A 23,466-nucleotide genomic window follows, 5' to 3' on the forward strand; every position below is an offset into this window, starting at 1 on the left:
GGTGTGGCTGTACTTCCCACTCATGAATAAGCTGGACAGCTGAATATGCTAATGACTCATTGGACATTTCACAGGTCATTTGCATACAGCTTTAGGACCTCATTGCTTAGGTTTACAGGCATGTAGAGGGACAATGAAGGGATAGAGGCAATGCTCTCTAATGGCAGTTTATGAAAATATATTTAGTTTAGGGGGTTATTTTGCCTGATGAGTTCTCTTTAAAGTCACTGGCAACCTATTAAAATTAGCTCTAAAATCACATGCAAATGTTAAAAAGTCACTTTTGCCTGAAATGAGTCACTTTTAAAGACAGACAATTTTGCCTCCCCTTAATAATCCTAGAATACTTGAGAATAATGTTTTTGTATCATATTAAAAAGTAATAATCTTATCATTAAATAGGATTTGGTTCACTTTGGTGTAAGAAGAGAACGTCGTCCAGTTGTCAGCTACCATATAGGGCAAGTAGGTAGGGACCGCTGGTTGAGTTTACCATCAGGGCTCACTGTCTGTATCTTCCCTTACATTTTCTCTTTGTTCTGCGTCCCCTATGAGCAGAATTACACCTGATGCAATTTCAGGGATGAGATTTCTATCTTTTTTTTAGTTCTGGGTACTACAGATGCCCCCTCTCCAACCACTAAGAGTGATTCAAGGAGATGATTTTTTTAATAGTTTTATAAGTTTTGGAATTCTGGAAGTTCTTACATAAAAGAGGGAATACAGGAGGTCCCCTCCATAAGAACACCCAACTTACAGACGACCCCTAGTTACAAACAGACATCTGGATGTTGGCAATTTAATGTACTTTAGCCCTAGGCTACAATAATCAGCTGTAACAGTTATCACAGGTGTCTGCAATGAAGCTTTATTCTTAATCCTGGTTCTTATGACAACCCAACATTTTTAAAATCCAATTGTCACAAAGATCCAAAAATTTTGGATGGGGCTACAATTAAACAATATACAGTTCTGACTTACATACAAATTCAACTTAAAAACAAACCTATGGAACCTATCTTGTACGTATCCAGAGACTGCCTGTACTAGAAAGGACATTTTATACCGTACATGCTAGTAGTTTACATGGTAAGTGTCCCTTTAAAGTAAATCAGTAACATTAAATCATATGGTATTATGTCACGTCAAGGGATTGTAAATGTAGTGATTCCCTTGTGTTATTGTGTGGCAATTACATTTTTCCCTTTTCTTCATGCAGAATACAGACTGCCTTCAATTTATCTAAATATTTGCATCCTTTGCATCCTATAAAAGGAGGAGACATCTTATGATAACCCTTCCTGTAATTAGGATCCCCCCCCCCCTTTCCTTCTGCAGAATTCAGACTTTTAAAAATGGCCCAGATTTATGAATGTTGCAGCACCAGGTTTCTGGAGCAGTTAGCACATAAATACTTATGCAAACTGCTTGCACATACACTTATGATACGTTTGTGCCTGTATTGTGTCACGGCTGCACCAAGAACTCTGCGACGCAGAACTGTGAAGAACCGTTCCACTGTGCATTCGCACCGGGCGCCACATTACAGTCCTTTAAACTGAGCGCACCAGACAGAAGCTGTTCCTGCGTGATCTGCGTGTACAGGGTGCGCCAGATTAGTGAAGACCGTGTGCCGTTCTTCATTAATCCAGTGCACATAGTAATAATAAATCTTATAAAACTAATAATAAATATGGGCCAATATGTCCAAATATTTGCTCCACATCCTTTACCAGCAGAAGACATCTGTCCAGAACATTGCAGATGAATTTGATTTTTTTCCCCTGTTCCCATGCAGAATACTGTCTTCAGCTTCCCCAAAGATTTGATCCTTTACCAGCAGGAGACATGTAATGATTATCTTGCAGGTAAATTTTTCCCCCTTTCCTCTTGCAGAATGCGGGCTGCCCCCAACTTATCTATAATTTGATTCACATCCTTTGCTATCAGGAGACATCTAATGATAACCTTGCAATGGAATTAGATCCCCCCCCCCCCATTCCTCTTGCAGAATACAGACTGCAATGAATGTTTTCAAATATTTGCTCCATGTTAGTTTTTCACCAACGTATCCAAATATTCTCTCCCGATCCTTCTTCCAGATATCTTAGGGGCACAGCTATGAGGAGCTGCGCGCCCTCGTCTGCAAAGCCTGTCGTCTGTTCTGTTCTGTGCATGCGCATATGAAAGTCTTCACGGAGGAGGACGCCCAGCTCCGCATAGCTGCGCGCTACTGGGGCGTGGAGTAGCCGCACCGTGTAGCCTCAACTCCGGCTACTCCACGCCCCAGTAGCCTCTTTAGAAAATCTGCATATTAGGGAAATAAAAGTTATAAAAAGATTGCGAGGACGTGAGGATTAGCCCTTAAAAGGTCTATCCTTACATCCAATAGATGTACCTACCACCCAGTCTATCATTAGAGGTAGATCCGTGGTGGTAGGTTGCCTTTAATGTATCCAAATACTCTCTCCCCATCCTTTACCAGCAGTAAACTTCTGCAGATATGACTTGCAGAATTAGATAATTTTTCCACTTGCAGAATACAGACTGTTCCAAATTAATCCAAATATAAAATTTACTTCACAATTTTGAGGTTAGCAGAATACAAGATAACCTCAACTTCTCCAAATATTTGCTCTACATCCTTTACAAATAGAGACCTTTGATAATATAACCTCGCTGGGGAATTTGATTTTTTCCCTTTACCTCTTGCAGAATACAGGATTCTATAAATGTATACAGGCTGGCAACAATGTATCCAATCTTAGTACCACATCATTTACAAGCAGGAGACATCTGATAATAACTCTACAAGCATTCAGTTTTTTTCTGTTTCCTCTTGATGAATACAGACTTTCCTCAACTTATCCAAATATCTGCTCCACATCTTTTACCAGCAGGATATATTTGATTCTAACCTTGCAGGGAATAAGATTTTACCCCTATCCTCTGGAAAAATACTTTCTGCCATTAATATTTTCAAATACTTGCTCCACATCCTTTACCAGCAGGATAACGCTGCAAAGTATAAGCTTTTTACCCCTATCCTCTTGCAGAATACAGGCTGCCATGAATGTTTTCAAATACAGGCGGTCCCCTACTTAGGAACACTCGACTTACATACAACCCCTAGTTACAAACGGACCACTGGATATTGGTAATTTACTGTACTTTAGTCCTAGGCTACAATAAACAACTGTAACACTTATCAAAGGTGTCTGTAATGAAGATTTATTGTTAATCTTGATTCTTATGACAACCCACATTTTTAAAATCCCATTGTCACAGAGACCAAAAAAGTTCTGGTTGGGATTACAATGATAAAATATACAGTTCCGACTTACATACAAATTCAACTTAAGAACAAACCTACAGACCCTATCTTGTATGTAACCCGGGGACTGCCTGTACTTGCTCCACATCCTTTACCAAAGTATAAGCTTTTTACCCCTATCCTCTTGCAGAATGCAGGCTGCCATCAATTCTATTTCAAGACTTTGACTGCACACATCTCCTATTCTGCTGTATATAATAATAACATTCATAGTGCAAAAAGAAAGAAACATGAGTGAAATATTTTACAGGTGTGAATGGCTAAATCTCTTGAAGAGACCTTCCAATTGTGGGTGCTTAGTGTGGGTAGACAGAGCACTTGACCTTGGCTAACCCCCCCCCCCCCCACCCACCTCCTGCCAGGCTGACTCCCCCCTTAGTATTGCTGGAGCAGGGAGAGGCTTTGCTGCAGTGGATGTGTCTATTGCTGTGCAGGCAGTGAGGAGCAGACTAGTCTGCCTTGTAAGCCCCCTGTGCCATCCTCATCATCCTCCCCCCAGCATCAGCAGCAGTAGCAGCAGCATCCCATTCATGCTACATGTAAGGCTGGAGACAGCAGTGCTGGGATTGCTATTGTGTGTGATGGGGGCAGAGTGAGATATAATAGCGCATGTCTCATCCCTCAGTGCAGCCTCCACCACCAACTCCACCATCTTGCATGTGCAAACATCTCCAGCCGGACATCAGCTCTCCCGGGGCTATGGAGACTGCGGGAAACATCATGCCCACCATGGATTGCTAGACTGGCAGCGACTGCATTGCTTTCCTTTGCTTGTGGTTGCAGCCTTGATGCTTCTCATTGGCATCTAAGAGAGAGAGAGAGAGAAGATGCGGATTATTTGCGAGCAGATTGTTTTGTTATTCTCTGGATTTTGGGGCATTGCCATGGGAGCCTTTCCTAGCAGCGTGCAGATAGGTAAGACATGCCAAGGATGGGTGCTCCTTGGCACAAGAGCTGCCAATTCACCGCATGACTAAACTTACATCTGAGCTGAAGCAAACTTGATCGTTTTTGTCAAAGCTGCTGCAGGACCTCTTTGTTCAATGCTCAAGAGTTGTTGTTGTTATTATTATTACTGTTTATTTATTTTTGTTTGCAATTGCTACATAGTTGCTTCTGCATTATGCAATGAAATGACAATGGCATAACCCCTTCCCATGCCACCCAGGCCTGCATGCCCACCTCTGCATTGGAGTGGATGCTGCAGTAGTGCCTCAGCTAGTTGGAAAGTTGTGCAGCATGTACTGCATCCCCATGTCAAGCTCACTTGATATTAACCATTGAAGGGGATCCAATAAATTCTTACACTGCATCATGTACTTCCAATGTAGAGAGGGAGGGGGGGTTGTTAATGAGATTCTGCAAGCATAGTCACTTTTGTGCTCTTGGTATAATAAGGAGTCGCTTCTCCTTGAACTGGACACAGTACTCTATTTAACTCCCTTAATAATGGGCAGACTGTCTAGACTATGTATATATGGTCTATATAGCCCCTGGCACTGTATATATAGCAGTGCCCACCAGACCTGGGACCTCTATGCAGTGAAATACAATAGTACAAAGCGAATGAATCGAATGATTTTGTTAAATACCGTGTAAGCATCAGCCCCCATGCTTCTTGTAATGTGCAATGTGAGACAACTGCAACTCCAGCCACTTGTCACATATCAATGGCTGTAATTAATGGAGCAGAATCCTGGCAGCATCTAATGCACCTGCATACCGTAACCCTGCATGTGCCATGTCTATGTATGCTGAATTTTTATTTATTTATATATATATATATATATTTTTTTTTAGGTGGGCTTTTCATCCGAAATACAGATCAGGAATACACTGCTTTTCGGTTAGCAATTTTTCTCCATAACACCAGTCCCAATGAGTCCGAAGCACTTTTTAATTTGATTCCTCATGTAGACAACATAGAAACATCCAACAGTTTTGCTGTAACCAATGCCTGTGAGTATACCTTAAAGTTACGGATATATATGGGAGCAGAGCCTTGGGATGTGCATCTTTTATATACTCTGGGAATTAAAGCTATGGGGATAAATACTTGTTAGCTTCTGACCTTACCAAATCCGCTCCTCATTACTCTGCTGACTAATCAAATATGACATTTTCTTGGTAATGTAATGCAGAGTGAGGCAGACCATTGTGGGGAGGGGGGAGACTGAGGAGACTTGGAGAAGTAGCCCTATGCCATTAATATGCAGTCCCATCCCTGGAAGAGGTGACTTTTTTTGTCTATGAAATGTAAGCCAATAAGAGTGGCTTAATGGTTAAACGTCATTGATGTGCCAAATGGCAAAAAAAAAAAAAAACAGAATTGCTATCAGTTCAATTAATGTATTAAACATTGTTATCTAGATTTATATTTCTTTTTATTATATTTTTTTATTATAATATTATGCGTTTTTTTTTAAATAACATGTTACTATTTTTTAAATAATTTTCTTAGATTTATTCTTATTTTCTTATATTTTTTTTACTATTCTAATTATGATTTTATATTTTTAATTCAGTTTTTATTATTTTATGTATAATTTTATTTGTTTACTACTATTTTATATTATTATTTATTTTTGTTAGTATTACTCAAGTTCCATTAGTATTATTAATTATTATTTTTAATTAATATATACATACATATTTATTATTATTATACCTATTGTGACATTATTATTATTTTTATTATTATTATTATTTTCCTTCTTATTTATGTATCCTTTCTTATTATTCATTATATTAATATTATTATTATGTTCTCATCATTGTTTTTATTATTTTCTCCTTATTGTTATTATTATTATATTTTATGGCAATTATAGTTATTTTATAGTATCATTATTTATTGTTATATTATTTATTATTTTATTTGTTTTTTATGAGTATTTTTTTTTCTATTGTCTTTTGCTAGTTTATTATGCTTATTTTAAACTGAATAATCTGATTTATGTTGGTTGTTTGTGCCTGGGGCTGTTTTCTTTTATACTGCTGTGTATATGGTATTAGATAGCTGCAGATTCGTCTGGAAGGGTCTTAAGTATATGCAGCACATACAGACAAGACTGAAGGGATTAACATAATGCAGATGTAGTATTCGCTGTCACTGGAGGGTAGAGTGTTGTAGCCAAGACATAAAATATATAAAGGAATATAATATGTATATAAGATGTTGGATTTATATTATGTCTTTGTATTGTATAGATTTTTGTAATGGATTATTGGTTGTGTTATTTATTGGAGGTTATAGGAATACTGCAGCGTTCTGGTAAATGTATGTATTGCCTTTTGGAAAGCACTTGATCCAGTGGTTACGCAGTGGCCTGGAAATTAGAAAACCAGTGATGTGGAAGGTTATCTTTATAAGTAGGTTGACGCTGAGGCTTGATCTGCTGATGTCACTTAAGGCTGCCCCGCTCCTATATTCTGGCTTATAAATGTCTGTTATCATCACATAATGCATAGATCCCGGGGAATGTGTCTCCATACATCCATAAATAAGTGCCAGAGCGAGTTAGAATCTGCCATACTCCGTTTCACAAAGGATACCAAGTGGAACCAATGCCACATACCGAGCCCCTTGTCTTAAAATTTCCATTGTATCATTAAAAGTACAATTCGGGGGAATTCCTAGTAACAGCATCTGACTATATAGATGTAGCAGAGCTGATTTTGTCTTATTCCCATCATCAGGTTTGACTACGACCTTCCCTTAGAGCCATTGAACCCACTCAGCTCTGCTACATCTTATACTTATTTAAATCTACTGAGACAAAGCCTGCGAATCCTCTGGAGACTTATAGCCAAATCCTCTCTGACCCCCGAAGATATTTCATTCCAAGAAGGGTAATTTCATTCCTACATCCCTGCTTCAATCTACAGCACAACGCATGGGTGAAGCACTTAAGAAGCGGCCATGTTATCTGCATTTTGATTGGTCGTAATAACTGGGGCCCCCCTCACCGGACTCGGATCCGTAGGAGAGGATTATCTCAGGCCTTAGAACAATGTGCAATATATTTTATTACGTCTGGAAGGTAATGAAGTGGCGGAAGAGCAAATCACATGTGCAGTAACAAAGTGTGAATCACCCCGGCCCCGGTATCTGCTTTGTTATGCATGGGATCAGGGGGTTTTGCGATCCTATAAATGTTACGTTACGTTATTTATGCTCCAGCACATCCCTGGTAATGGGGGATTATCAGAGGTCTGGGCCATTGACATGCATCCAATACTGTGACTCCTCTTATAATTCATATTCAATTATTTCAATGATTTCCGGGATATAAATGAAGCCTCCCAATCATACTTTATAGCAGTACAAATCCTTGACTTGTCCTTTGTAATAAATGGATTTTATCACCACTAGGACCTGATATCGGGGTATATGGGGGATCTTCGTCTTGAGCTACCTCAATTAAACAAGTGAAGAACTACAAATAATAGTATATGGATATCTTAAGGTATGTCCCCCAAATGGAGATCTACTTGTAATAGGAGATAGGTGGGTTAAGGGGGTCTCCCACGTCAGACTCCATTGTATAGTAAAGGAAGAGGAAAAGGGGGACATTTATCAGAAGTGTCTGTTGTAGTTACACATGGCAACCAATCACAGCTCAGCTTTCATTTTCCTAAAGCAGTTTAAAAAGTAAAAGCTGAGCTCTGATTGGTTTCCATGGGCAACTACAACAGTTTTGCTCTGAGACTCTTCTTATAAATCTCCCTCTAGGGTCTTATAATAGTAAATATTTTATGGGGTCTTCCGCTGAAGATCCCCTCCTGGACCAGACAGTGATCTAGTTAGTGAAGAACCACTTATAGTAGTGTATGATTGTCTTAAGGGGGGTCCACCAGCTTGAGATCCCTTAATAAATAAAGTAGTGAACTATGGATGTGTTAAAGTGGGCAGTGTATACGAATATCTTAAATGAGCCTCGGGTGAAACCTTTATTAAAGCAAGTGGACAGCTACTTATAATAATATATTGTCTTATGGAAGGTCCAACTGCTTGAAATCCTGCTTTATATTAAACAGAGACCTACTTTCTATAATATTTGTTTGTGCTAAGGGCGTCTCCTGGTGGAGACTGCCCATTTAAAAAGTGGAAAGCTACTTTTTAAGTGGAAGTGGAAAGCTTATCTTTAAGGGATTGTCCACTTTCAGCATGTAGGAAATGTTATACAATTTTCCAATATACTTTCTGCAATTCCTCTTGGTCTTCTAGATCTCAGCTTGCTGCCATTCTATAGGAAGCTTCATTGTTTACTTCCTGTGGATAAACAGCAATCCCTGGTCATGTGATGGCACACAGGTGCACGGCTTGTTATATCCCTGGTCATGTGATGTCACACAGGTGCACGGCTCATTATATCCTTGGTCATGTAATGTCACACAGGTGCACGGCTCGTTATATCCCTGGTCATGTGATGTCACACAGGTGCACGGCTCGTTATATCCCTGGTCATGTGATGTTGCACAGGCGCACGGCTCATTATATCCCTGGTCATGTGATGTCACACAGGTGCACGGCTCGTTATATCCCTGGTCATGTGATGTCACACAGGTGCACGGCTCATTATATCCCTGGTCATGTGATGTTGCACAGGCGCACGGCTCATTATATCCCTGGTCGTGTGATGGCACACAGGTGCACAGCTTGTTTTATCCCTGGTCATGAGATGTCACACAGGTGCACGGCTCATTATATCCTTGGTCATGTGATGTCACACAGGTGCATGGCTCGTTATATCCCTGGTCATGTGATGTCACAAAGGTGCACGGCTCGTTATATCCCTGGTCATGTGATGTCACACAGATACACGGCTTGTTTTATCCCTGGTCATGTGATGTCACACATGTGCATGGATCGTTATATCAGAGAGAGTAATTAGAACTGTGTGATATAACGAGTTGTGCAGCTGTAGCTTTTTCTCTGAGGGTTTCTGTAGTTAGATCCAAGATCAGTTGATCAGCAGTTGCCAAAGTGGAACCATCCCTTTAAGAGCTTTATAGTTATTCTTTTAGCAGTTGTAAAGACTAATATCTTAGATGCATGTTATGTTCACAGAAAAGGATTGAACATGTTAAACTTCAACATGCTCAATCCTTCACTCTTGAGGGAGACGAATCGCCTCCAGATGTGTCTGGCAGAGGCTTATTCCTTCTCCTGATGGAAAACCCCTACACCTCAGCTAAACAAAGAGCATATACAAGGATTTTGATAAAAGTTTACAAATACAGTAACATTTTAGTAGTATACTATGCCCCCCCATAGTATCATAGCACAGGGCATCAATCTCAGACCAGAGAGGGTCTGAATATTGGGACCCCCTGCTGATCGATAACAGAGAACAGATCCAAAAGTAAATATAAGGTGGGAAACTTTGGGTTATTAGCTGCAGGCAACTGTAACTCTTTCTTTATCAACCAATTTTGTGTCCTTCTCTCATCTGTTATACGGGAAATGCCAAGCTCCAGTTCTCTGCAGTCCCATTCACCTTGGACTTTGTATATAAGATGCGGCTGATGACTGGTTCAAGCAGCAGCATTTTTTAAGTTACTAAATTATCTTTATTCCATTCCATTATAAAGAATGGCTGGACCAGTATACAAGATCTTATACGTCTTGTGTCACACCCTTATCCTCATAGACTGTAAGCTCTTATGTCACCTCCTCATCCCCATAGACTGTAAGCTCTTGTGTCAGCCCCTCATCCTCATAGACTGTAAGCACTTGTGTCAACCCCTTCATGCTCATAGACTGTAAGCTCTTGTGTCACCTCCTCATTCTCATAGACTGTAAGCTCTTGTGTCACCCCCTCATCCTCATAGACTGTAAGCTCTTGTGTCACCCCCTCATCCTCATAGACTGTAAGCTCTTGTGTTCACCCTTATCCTCATAGACTGTAAGCTCTTGTGTTCACCCTCATTCTCATAGACTGCAAGCTCTTGTGTCACCCCCTCATCCTCATAGACTGTAAGCTCTTGTGTCACCTCCTCATCCTCATAGACTGTAAGCTCTTTTGTCACCCCCTCATCCTCATAGACTGTAAGCTCTTGTGTCACCTCCTCATCCTCATAGACTGTAAGCTCTTGTGTTCACCCTTATCCTCATAGACTGTAAGCTCTTGTGTCACCCCTCATCCTCATAGACTGTAAGCTCTTGTGTCACCCCCTCATCCTCATAGACTGTAAGCTCTTGTGTCACCCCCTCATCCTCATAGACTGTAAGCTCTTTTGTCACCCCCTCATCCTCATAGACTGTAAGCTCTTGTGTCAGCCCCTCATCCTCATAGACTGTAAGCTCTTGTGTCATCCCCCTTCATCCTCATAGACTGTAAGCTCTTGTGTCACCCCCTCATCCTCATAGACTGTAAGCTCTTGTGTCACCCCCTCATCCTCATAGACAGTAAGCTCTTGTGCCCCCCCTCATCCTCATAGACTGTAAGCTCTTGTGTCACCCCCTCATCCTCATAGACTGTAAGCTCTTTTGTCACCCCCTCATCCTCATAGACTGTAAGCTCTTGTGTCACCCCTCATCCTCATAGACTGTAAGCTCTTGTGTCACCCCTCATCCTCATAGACTGTAAGCTCTTGTGTCACCCCCTCATCCTCATAGACTGTAAGCTCTTGTGTCACCACCTCATCCTCATAGACTGTAAGCTCTTGTGTCACCCCCTCATCCTCATAGACTGTAAGCTCTTGTGTCACCACCTCATCCTCATAGACTGTAAGCTCTTGTGAGCATGGCCCTCCCTCTAATTGTTTCATATGACTGTACTCTGTAAGGTCTTCTTTTATTTGCGTTTGTTCCCCATAATCTGTAAAGCACTACGGAATATGATTATTATTATTTGTACGGTGAGCTTAGTTTTGGGGCTCATTCAGTATGCATATAGTAAGTGCAATTCACTTTCCTATGGTACAGATCCATAATAGGGTTGTTAAAAAGGGTTAGAACGGCTTAAAGATTTGTTAAAAATAGTCACCTGATTCCCTTGTCACTCCTAATTTCTCCTTCCTGCCCCACCCCTTTATCCCTCAGCCAATCACTATCCAGAGCTGTGATTGCCGACATTCCGCTTAGTCGGGGATTAGGAAGTGTAGATAAGTGGGGGGAACCAGGAGGAGACAATACAGGAGTAGGATGAGACTTTTGTAATATTTTTAATATTTTGTAATATTTTTTACTGTCTTTACACACGCTTTATTAAAAATCTGGGCCCATACCTTTCCTCCGTGTTTGCATATTGTTCTATATTCAGCAGGATTGATGTATCTGACTTAAAGGCTTATGTAAATATTCAGACCCCCAGCGGTGTTGATGTTTTAGGATAGAGATATTACATTTGTTGCATTGTAGCAGAGAGTGGTCATAGTAGTTATAAGGGCCTTATGCACAGTGCAGTATATACCCAGCATATCCTGTATCTCATGCCTGGTCCTGTTCATTGTATCAGTCTCCATTGTTTCTCCATTCTGTATAAGTTGCTGCATTCTTAATGTATTGTTTCCTTACAACATCTGTCACATCTCAGTGCCCCATCCCTTTGTCACGGGGGCGCTCAGCCATACATTTGTTTATCCCAACTCATATCGATGCTCATGTAAATGCCATTGTATGGATCCACTCCTCCCCTCTACATCTGTGTGTACCTTTCCATACAGAGCCCTATTTTCTTTCTTCTACCCAGAAAGTTCTTATAAGATGGACCCCCCACCCTGCTTCCCCTGCTGGTCATTATATAAGAAGTAGTCATAGGTCTGTTATAAATTAGCCGGCTGTACAGACTGTGCATGAACAGGTCTGAACCCTACAGGATCACCACATGTGTCCACCAAACCAGCGGCTGCCCCCCTATTGATCCACTGGATACAATGTAACAAGTGCCAAGATTCTAATTACAAATCCTTAATCCAGGCAGCACTTATACAATTGTCTGGGAGTTCTTACATTTTAGTATCTTTTCAGTATGACTGTAAAAATAGAGGGATAAGGATGCATAAATATGGGACTTTACCCACCCTGTACACGCACATCTGAGATACAACACCTATCTATTGGTTTGTTTTTTGGCAGTGTACGATATGTGCACATGATGTTATATTTGCGCCATAGAATCTATTTGTCTTCTGTTACATTCTTTCTATTATGTTCATATGTTTTCCGTGTAGCATGAAGGCATACAGTGTGCCACGCAGCGCCTCTGGCTATGTGGTGTACAAGCTCTGCTGCAGAATGTGCACGACTGCCTTAAAGCAGAGGAGAGGACACAATGTTCAATTTCCATCAGAAAAATTCACCCTAAAACTGGAGTAGTGAAAAATCAGGTATTTTTTGCTGTTACTCACCTGCAGGACTCCTATAACTTTTATTGCTAGTTGATTATGTGATACGTGTGAGAACCTCTCAACTCTTTCCCGGCCGGATCAAGTTTGGTTGGGTATGTTAGATTTTGAAAGGAATAATCTTTTGTTCCCATAAGAAATATAATAAGTTACCAGGTCTATTAACTAACAGCAATTTCCTCTCCTCTCCAAATTGTACACATGTGCATTCATGGACGAGCTGAGGGTGCATGTGTATGGGGACAGCCCATAGTAATTGGGGTTGTTTGGTCACCTTATAAGAGGTTTTAATCTCTGGCCTTAGTTTGCATCTATGGGACAACCTATACGTAAAATGTGGCACTTCAAAGTGTCATTATATAGTGGCACATGGTTCTTTTTATAGAAATGTTTAGTAAATTATATATGTAAAACTAAAGTGCTAATTTGCATTTTCACCTTCACAGTTAGTTAAAGGACACTAAGATGTTCTCTATGCTCCTCAGGAATTCTTTTTTTGTAACTCTATATGCCGTGATTACGGAAATATACAGTTATAAAAGTTATGGTAATCAGTCTGGGGTGCTCCGGCTACGTCAACAGTGCACCTCAGAGTGCCTTGTCTTATAATTTAATTATTCCCCTGTACGATACAAGTCTCGCCTGGTTCTGCCCAGCCACAGTCCTGATGGGATGTGTATCGTATGGAGGAGGGAATAAATTATAAGACACGGCACTCCAAGGCGCTCTGGTGACACAGCTACATTGGTAATCGGTCTGAGTGCTCTGGCTCATCAACGGTGCGCCTTAGAGTGCCTTGTCTTATAATTTAATTACTCCCCTGTACGATACAAGTCTTGCCTGGTCCTGCCTAGCCACAGTCCTGATGGGACTTGTATCATATGGAGGAGGGAATAAATGACAAGGCGCTCAGGAGACACAGCTGGAGTGCCCCAGACTGATTTGCTTAATTTTTATAACTCTATATTGCATGTGAACAGGACTTTTAAAAGTCAAAACTGTACAGTATCATTGTTCTCTGTATTTAGAAGCAGGGACAAGGCTTGTAGCAGAGTATAAAATTTCCAGAGATCTTGATGCCTGTTATTAATAGGGTACTCCCTCAATAGGTGTCCATTTAGGATATATCAATGTCTTGGAGGAAGTTGTATTTCCCCTCCTGTCCAATATGCAAAGTAAAGATATACTAACTACAACATCTTTTTGTTTTGAGGGCCTTCATATGGCCAGCGAATGACTTTACTATGTGCCACCTAGTCCTTTATGTCCTACATAGGTGCCAGCATCGTCCAGCTGGGACTATACCCTGGTGGTCCCCATCCAGAAAGCATTGAAGGAGTTGCCCCAAGAAACCAACCCCTGTCCATATTCCCTATTATGGTCCCTTATACAGTATGGTCCCCTACTATGAGGAGACTAGTATAATATATGATAAATTATAAGTGGGAGGCCTGGTACAGATTTTGTATTGGAGCCCAGTGTTGATGTGTCTCAAATTTCCATCCCAATTCTGTATATTGCAAACAATTACAGATCACAAATTGATATCCACATCCCCCCCCCCCCCCCATACTGGAAATCGTAGTGTCCACCGCCCACCCATTCCTGCACTCACCTAAACCCATAGCTTTTCTTTACTCATTGACAGACATTATTGCACATGAATAATTTACAATGGATTTCATTCTGAAAAGCTATCAGAGACGAGCATATTCATCTGTGCTAATATTATACGTCCCCTGGGTCGGGATTCTTTATGAAAGCCATTGATTCCATGTGTTTAGTACTAAAATCAATAACAAATTAAGTACTGGACAGTGTCTTGTGAATGGCTCCGGCGTGCGGCTCCTTCCCATCCCCATTGTATGGGAATATGTTAATTTTTATTAGTAGATTATATAAGATTAGAGGTAGAGCCTCATGCCCCCAGGCCCTGGAAGAACCAATAGTGGGCCAAAAGCAATAGTTTTTGTCTTGTGTGTCGTTAACCCATGACTTTTATGGGTTATATCCACTGTATTAGCCATAAAAGTTTCTTATTGATTAGGTCTTGAGATGCCGATCGTTGGTATCCCTTACAGACATTCATGTTATGTATCTGCTGGTAGCTCTCCTATTGCTTCTAGTAACAATACTATAGAGACATATTATGCAAAGATCCGAAAAATTATGTGGACCTTATATACCCTTTCCACTGCTACAGAATAACTTTTAAGTTTTCTGTCATTTTAAGTTAGCCCCTATAAGTAGGACAAGAGATAACTTATTGATCATGGGCCGATAATAAAAACTGGGATCCATTATGACCCAGATTGATGAAGTGGCTGGTTGAACATGTAGGGTTGTCTGGTTGTCCCAGAGGCCGATCACAAGAACATGAATCCATTATACCCCAAATTAGTAGTGTACTTGTTGTGTTGTAGTGTGGTTGTACATGTTTGATTCCTTCATTCATTCTGTATAGGGTGCTACATATCATAGTATATAAGGTTAGAAAAAAAAGCAGGACCATCAAGTCCAACCTATAAGAATGAAACTTTTTTTTCCCCATAACTAATAATGCTTTATAGGTAGAGAGGTACAGTCCTTGGCAGCCCCATAGTAGTAAAGGGAATGGCTGCACAAACACAACCTGATCTTCCATTCTAAATGGTTATAGTGGTCTCTTAACTTTCATGATGGTGGTGGTGGTGGTGGGGGGTCCATCAGTCTACCAGTAATCTTCTATGATGTGGATAGAATCCCGCCTTGGGTTGCCCACTTTTTTAGCAAATAATTAATATTGTTTGTGTAATGAAAAGTTATACAATTTTCCTATATACTTTAAGTATCAATTCCTCGTGGTTTTTTAGATCTCTGCTTACTGCCATTCTATAGGAAGCTTTATTCCTGTGGATAAACACCGGCCCATGGCCAGGTGATGTCACACAGGTGCACACAAGGGTGCATTGGCCATGAGGCGAGTCAAGCCTCTTGCCTCAGGTAGCAAGATGGGGGGGGGGGGCAATCCCTCGCTACAAAGCAGAACTTAAATATAGTGTTTCTTCAAACCAGATGTCAGCACCGGTGTGAGACACTGCATGGAGAAGCCACGTACTAAAGTAATAGCCTGATATTAATACTGGATGATGTGAGGGGGCACCATTCTATACCTCACCTCAGGCAGGGGAAAGCTCAGCTTCACACCTGGGTGCACGGCTCGTTATAACACACAGCTCTGATTACAGTAATGAGCCGTAGGTCACCGACAGATTTCTATCCACAGGAAGTAAGCATGGAGATCTAGAAAACTGTGAGGAATTGACGGATGAGATGAGGGCACATTACACATTACTCTTTGATGCAATTTTCATTTTGTAAAATAGTACTCTTCTATACACTGGGGGTGGTTCAATAGGTCAAAATGACAATATAGTCTCTCTGGTTGTCTGACAGCCCCTTATAGATTTACTGTATTTTTCGGACTATAAGGCGCACCGGATTATAAGGCGCACCATCAATAAATGCCTGCTAAAACGTCTAGGTTCATATATAAGGCGCACCGGATTATAAGGCACCCCTGATTGTAAGGATGAATGACCAGCAGGTGGCTGGTGGGCCTCAGTGGGCCCCTTTGCAGTAAACTCAGGTGGCAGCATTAAAAATTCCGAAATCAAAACAGTCTCCTTCCCTAAAATATTCCCTAGTTTATCAGACCAAACAGCCCCATCATGGTTATTTTATACACAGCAGCCTCATGGTTATTTTATATAAGCCCCACACACATCATATGGATTTATTAGATAAAGCCCCACCTCACCCCCATGGATTCCTTATACAGCCTTATGTGGGCCCCCCTGCAGCTTTGGGCCCTGGCACTTGCCCAGGTATGCCCAGTGCTGACGCCAGCCCTGTACATGTGTGTTTCCCTGTATATGTCACTGTATCTAGCATGATGCATAGTATATTTCATGAGACCCCAGCATGAAAGATCTTCTGGTTGTGTACTATCCATGGTTCTGAAATGTTCTGGCCAGCTGTAATGACAGATACTAAGTAGCAAGGTTGCAATGGTATAGAGGGCAGTGTGCCGGTACATATACCACCTTGACTGGCAGCTCTCCAGATGGTCCCGGTCCTCGCCCTGGCAGCTGTTTGTTCCCTCTGCGTGTCTACAGTAATCATCTATGTTATGTAACTCTTCGGCCATTAGCTGGTCGGGTAAAAGGAAGGACGAGATTGTTGTCTCAATTCTAGAATTAGCTGAATATAAACATGGCAGAGCTGTAAATGTGTGGAGCGTGCTACTGCCAGGTCTGTCATTAAGACTGGAACACAACCTGCTGCTAAAAATGGGTCTTTGACGTGAGAATATCCTTAAATATCTGTGTGCAGGCATTCCCCAGGTTACATACAAGATAGGGTCTGTAGGTTTGTTCTTAAGTTGAATTTGTATGTAAGTCGGAACTGTATATTTTATAATTGTAATCCCAGCCAGAACTTTTTTGCTCTCTGTGACAATTGGATTTTAAAAATGTTGGGTTGTCATAAGAACCAGGATTAACAATAAAGCTTCATTACAGACACCAGTGATAACTGTTACAGCTGTTTATTGTAGCCTAGGACTGAAGCACAATAAATTACCAATATCCAGAGGTCCGTTTGTAACTAGGGGTCGTATGTAAGTCGAGTGTTCTTAAGTAGGGGACCGCCTGTATAACCAGATTCTTCTTTCACTGGTTACAATACATCAATGTAAAATAGAGATATTTCTACTAATATTCCAAATCTGTCTCAGTAATAAGTGGTAAAAATTTTATCAATATGGACGTAAGATCTTTTCCAGCTAAGACAGTAACAGTAAAGCGTGATGACTTCTGTTATAAGGGGAAGCAAAAGAACCAATATACATTGAAGTTGACAGAGTCTGATCCCAAAAAAAGTTGCTGCATAACCCTATAAACTGCAGCCTATGGCTCTCCATTTATTAGTGGTAGCGATGTATGGATACCCTCTTAAAGTTATTGGGGCACATTCACTTACCCGACCTGTTGTGTCCGGCGATCCGGAGCTGCCACAATTAACTTACAGCGTGCGCCCGATTTACTGCATGTGTCGCTTCCCTGCTCAGGTCCGCCGGAGTTCACCATCTTTTTCCCGGTGTATGTGAGTGCTGATCTTGTGACACAGTGATGTCAGTGGGCCCCTTTGCAGTAAACTCAGGTGGCAGCATTAAAAATTCCGAAATCAAAACAGTCTCCTTCCCTAAAATATTCCCTAGTTTATCAGACCAAACAGCCCCATCATGGTTATTTTATACACAGCAGCCTCATGGTTATTTTATATAAGCCCCACACACATCATATGGATTTATTAGATAAAGCCCCACCTCACCCCCATGGATTCCTTATACAGCCTTATGTGGGCCCCCCTGCAGCTTTGGGCCCTGGCACTTGCCCAGGTATGCCCAGTGCTGACGCCAGCCCTGTACATGTGTGTTTCCCTGTATATGTCACTGTATCTAGCATGATGCATAGTATATTTCATGAGACCCCAGCATGAAAGATCTTCTGGTTGTGTACTATCCATGGTTCTGAAATGTTCTGGCCAGCTGTAATGACAGATACTAAGTAGCAAGGTTGCAATGGTATAGAGGGCAGTGTGCCGGTACATATACCACCTTGACTGGCAGCTCTCCAGATGGTCCCGGTCCTCGCCCTGGCAGCTGTTTGTTCCCTCTGCGTGTCTACAGTAATCATCTATGTTATGTAACTCTTCGGCCATTAGCTGGTCGGGTAAAAGGAAGGACGAGATTGTTGTCTCAATTCTAGAATTAGCCCGATTTACTGCATGTGTCGCTTCCCTGCTCAGGTCCGCCGGAGTTCACCATCTTTTTCCCGGTGTATGTGAGTGCTGATCTTGTGACACAATTTGAATTTTAAATTCCATGGTTGGTCCGAATCAGTCGGGTTGTCCGATGGCCACGCCCCTGATCACCAAAATCCGATCGCGTGTGCCAAAAACCCTGGGGCAATTCAGGGCAAATCGGAAATATTTGGGAAACCCGACGGAAATGCGTCAGGCGGACCCTTAATAAATGTGCCCCATTGTATCATGTTTGTAAAGACACGACTATGCAAAACACTGTAACTATGATGTACTCTAGGATATCACATGACCAGCAACATCAGAAATATATAGACAGCAGGAGAGGAGTGTGCTGATTCTGTGTGAGGCAGTGACCTATATAGTAGTAATATCATATTGGTAGGGATCTGCTTGTATGAAGTGTCTAATACCTGAAGCTAATAAGAAATAGCTTCACAGACCATGGGAATGACATCAGAAGAGGAGTATACCACTCACTGTCAAATCGTGTCAATATATTACTAATAGTGACCAGTCTAATCATGTGATGATAATGTTAATAAAAATAGGACTGCCTACAACAGAGGTAAAGTAGACAGGGACAGAGTATCTAGAAAACAACCAGATTATAGAAGTGATGAAAGCAGCGAGGGAGGATGATGTTGACCTTGTTGAGGGCAGTGACCTATTCACTCATGTAGATGTGTTAGTGATGCCAGAATTGTATGTAATGAAGACACATGAGTGACCATAGGGAGACATGGTAGAGCAAGCCCCCTCCACCCTGGGGAGTTATATTTACATATTTTTTTTCTTTTACTAGTTTACGGATTTCACTTATTTCATCTGCACAGCACATTTCTCGGCACTGACGTGTGCCATCTGTATTTGCAATAAATTAGTTGCTCACCAAAATTTTGTGTGTAAACAGTACTGTGCAATTCCAGTCCATCCCATATGCTTCTCTAAGTGGCTTGTAAGCTGCACACATCCAATGCAAGCAGAAATCTGTCACAAGTTTTTTTGTTACATTACAAATATATATATATATATATATATACACTCACCGGCCACTTTATTAGGTACACCATGCTAGTAACGGGTTGGACCCCCTTTTGCCTTCAGAACTGCCTCAATTCTTCGTGGCATAGATACAACAAGGTGCTGGAAGCATTCCTCAGAGATTTTGGTCCATATTGACATGATGGCATCACACAGTTGCCGCAGATTTGTCGGCTGCACATCCATGATGCGAATCTCCCGTTCCACCACATCCCAAAGATGCTCTATTGGATTGAGATCTGGTGACTGTGGAGGCCATTTGAGTACAGTGAACTCATTGTCATGTTCAAGAAACCAGTCTGAGATGATTCCAGCTTTATGACATGACGCATTATCCTGCTGAAAGTAGCCATCAGATGTTGGGTACATTGTGGTCATAAAGGGATGGACATGGTCAGCAATAATACTCAGGTAGGCTGTGGCATTGCAACGATGCTCAGTTGGTACCAAGGGGCCCAAAGAGTGCCAAGAAAATATTCCCCACACCATGACACCACCACCACCAGCCTGAACCGTTGATACAAGGCAGGATGGATCCATGCTTTCATGTTGTTGACGCCAAATTCTGACCCTACCATCCAAATGTCGCAGCAGAAATCGAGACTCATCAGACCAGGCAACGTTTTTCCAATCTTCTACTGTCCAATTTCGATGAGCTTGTGCAAATTGTAGCCTCAGTTTCCTGTTCTTAGCTGAAAGGAGTGGCACCTGGTGTGGTCTTCTGCTGTTGTAGCCCATCTGCCTCAAAGTACGACGTACTATGCATTCAGAGATGCTCTTCTGCCTACCTTGGTTGTAACGGGTGGCGATTTGAGTCACTGTTGCCTTTCTATCAGCTCGAACCAGTCTGCCCATTCTCCTCTGACCTCTGGCATCAACAAGGCATTTCCGCCCACAGAACTGCCGCTCACTGGATGTTTTTTCTTTTTCGGACCATTCTCTGTAAACCCTAGAGATGGTTGTGCGTGAAAATCCCAGTAGATCAGCAGTTTCTGAAATACTCAGACCAGCCCTTCTGGCACCAACAACCATGCCACGTTCAAAGGCACTCAAATCACCTTTCTTCCCCACACTGATGCTCGGTTTGAACTGCAGGAGATTGTCTTGACCATGTCTACATGCCTAAATGCACTGAGTTGCCGCCATGTGATTGGCTGATTAGAAATTAAGTGTTAACGAGCAGTTGGACAGGTGTACCTAATAAAGTGGCCGGTGAGTGTATATACAGTATATAGATGAAGTAAAGTCAAAGTCAGCACAATCTTATAGACTCCTAATAAGGAGGGGTGTAGCGCCCCAAAGGTTATGGCTTGATCCTCTTGGAGTGCTGTCCGCTTTTTACTATATATATATATATATATATATATATATATATATATAAATATAAAGGCAGTCCCCGGGTTACATACAAGATAGGGTCTGTAGGTGTGTTCTTAAGTTGAATTTGTATGTAAGTCGGAACTGTATATTTTATCATTGTAATCCCAGCCAGATTTTTTTTGGTCTCTATGACAATTGGATTTTAAAAATGTTGGGTTGTCATGAGAATCAGGATTAACACTAAAGCTTCATTACAGACACCTTTGATAACTGTTACAACTGATCATTGTAGCCTAGGACTAAAGCACAATAAATTACCAATATCCAGAGGTCCGTTTGTAACTAGGGGTCGAATGTAAGTCGAATGTAAGTCGAGTGTTCTTAAGTAGGGGACCGCCTGTATATATATATATATGGGGAGCAGATATATATATATATATATATATATATATATATATATATATATATATTAGAATCCAAAGCCTTTCTTCCAATGAAGCATAGGCAAAGTGACTGACAAATGAATGAACATATCTCTTGTCCCTGAAGCGAAATCTGAGCAGAATCCTGCAAAAATCAATTGTTTGATGGCTAGAGGATAGTAGCATCCATGTGATTCAATCTAGTGGGCTGACAAGGACTCCCAAACCACAGATGTAGGAAATTTTCCAGCCTAATTAAAGATAGAAGGCAGTATTTAATAGTCTCGGAGCAGCACTGAATATGACTACATCTGTATAAACACACAGTAAAAAAAAATTGACTGTAATACGTTTAATAGACAAAATACATTTTATTTTACATATGAATGACTTCATAGAGAAGTATAGACTTCAGTGAAATGGCTTCTCGTGCCAGGTTAGGGCAACGTGTACCCGTATGGCAGCACATCCAAATTCGGTATGAGGGCTTATGTACACTGCGCTGACCTCATAAAGCAATTTATGGACCCATAGGCACTCTGTGTACCAATCTATGATGTCTATTTATTTTTCCCTAGAGGCAATGCTTCAGATGAGAATGCCTCAGTAATGTAGTAATGTCATGGCAGAATGCCTCAATTTTTCACCTCACAAAATCACACGCAAATGTAAGTGTCTATGCAGGGCACACTGAGGTAATATGTGGTACAAATCTGAGACACTTAGGGTTAAATGTTCTCAATACAGTAAAATTGAGTATAGGCCCCATTTACGGATACACGGAGGCCCAGATTTGTAGCGTGCTGAGGTACAGAGTGGGTCTTAATTGAAGGAACACTAATATATTGTAGGGGCTCTAAACAGGGACAAGTTGAGGTACTTTATGTGCTCAATTTTAAGACACCATGAGGTGTAGCATAAATGGAAATGTGAGGACATTATGGGCCAAATATGAGGAACACTGAGGTAAGGTATTGGCGCAAATTTAAAGCATGGTTGAGGTACATTGTGTGACCAATTTCAAGGCAAAATGTGGTTTAACAACTACTGAAACCTGAGGTACAGTAAGGGGCCAAATATAAGTCTTAGGCCTCATACACACGGCCATATGTTTTTTCCTGTTCTGTATAAATAGCTGTATTTTGGCCCTAAATACAGCATGTTTTTCATCCGTATGAACACATATGGCACCGTATCCATATAAAAACAGTGGTCTGCCAAATGATAGATGGCTGATTATAGGCTGGTTGACAGAATGCACCTCGCACTGGTTCTGGATACTGCATGTATATATACGACAGTATACGGTGCCCAACCATATGCAGCTTGTATGCAACCCGTATTTTATTTTCTCATAGACTTTGTATGTAAGCCAGAACTCTATATTTTACTATTATAACCCCAGCCAAATGTTTTTTGTTCTCTGTGACAATTGGATTTTAAAAATGTAAGATTGTCATCAGAACCAGGATTAACAAAAAAAAGCTTAATTGCACCTTTAATAACTGTTATAGCTGTTTTTATTGTAGCCTGAGACTAAAGTACAGTAAATTACCAATATTCAGAGGTCAGTTTGTAACAAGTGGTCATCTGTAAGTCGGGTGTTCTTAAGTAGGAGACTGCCTGTAAGGGAGAAAAATGGACATGCTCTCTATTTTTTTTCAAGTCTTGATAAAGGTACGGTGCACAATACTTCCATTGAAATGGATGGTCATATTGCCTGTTAAAATGAATGGGACCATATGCTACACATATATACAACTGTATATACAGCCATTTTCATGTGCATGAGGCCTTACTTAGGTACAGTATGAGGAATACTAAGGGAAAGTAGTAGCCCAAATATGAGACACAAGGAGAGACAATAAAGTCCCAAATATGAGGCATATTGAAGTAAAGTATTGACTTATCCCCTTAACGACCGGGTCCTTTTTTCATTTATGCGTTTCCATTCTTCACTCCGCACCTTCAAAAATTTGTAACCTTTTTTATTTTCCATGTAAGCGCAGTGTGGGGGCTTGTTTTCTGCGTAACAAATTGCACCTCATAGTGACTGTATTTAATATTCCATGCCATGTGGTGGGAAATGGGAAAAAAATCCAAATGCAATGAAATTGGAGGAAAAAC

General features: G+C 41.1%; 1 protein-coding gene across 7 annotated transcripts in view; it reads left to right on the plus strand.

Annotated features, from left to right (window-relative positions):
- Nucleotides 1-4,030: 4,030 nt before the first annotated feature.
- GRIA4 (glutamate ionotropic receptor AMPA type subunit 4) overlaps nt 4,031-23,466 on the plus strand; it is a 238,241-nt gene continuing 218,805 nt past the window's right edge. For all 7 annotated transcript variants that reach the window (XR_011853022.1, XM_072134211.1, XM_072134212.1 and 4 more), the window contains exons 1-2: nt 4,031-4,249; nt 5,135-5,293. Coding sequence is in view for 6 of the 7 variants with exons in the window: in XM_072134211.1 (XP_071990312.1) it covers nt 4,162-4,249; nt 5,135-5,293 (247 nt within the window). In the remaining variant the exon portion in view is untranslated. The remainder of the gene's footprint in view (nt 4,250-5,134; nt 5,294-23,466) is intronic.

Source organism: Engystomops pustulosus, chromosome 2 (assembly GCF_040894005.1).
Source record: "Engystomops pustulosus chromosome 2, aEngPut4.maternal, whole genome shotgun sequence".
Taxonomy (NCBI): domain Eukaryota; kingdom Metazoa; phylum Chordata; class Amphibia; order Anura; family Leptodactylidae; genus Engystomops; species Engystomops pustulosus.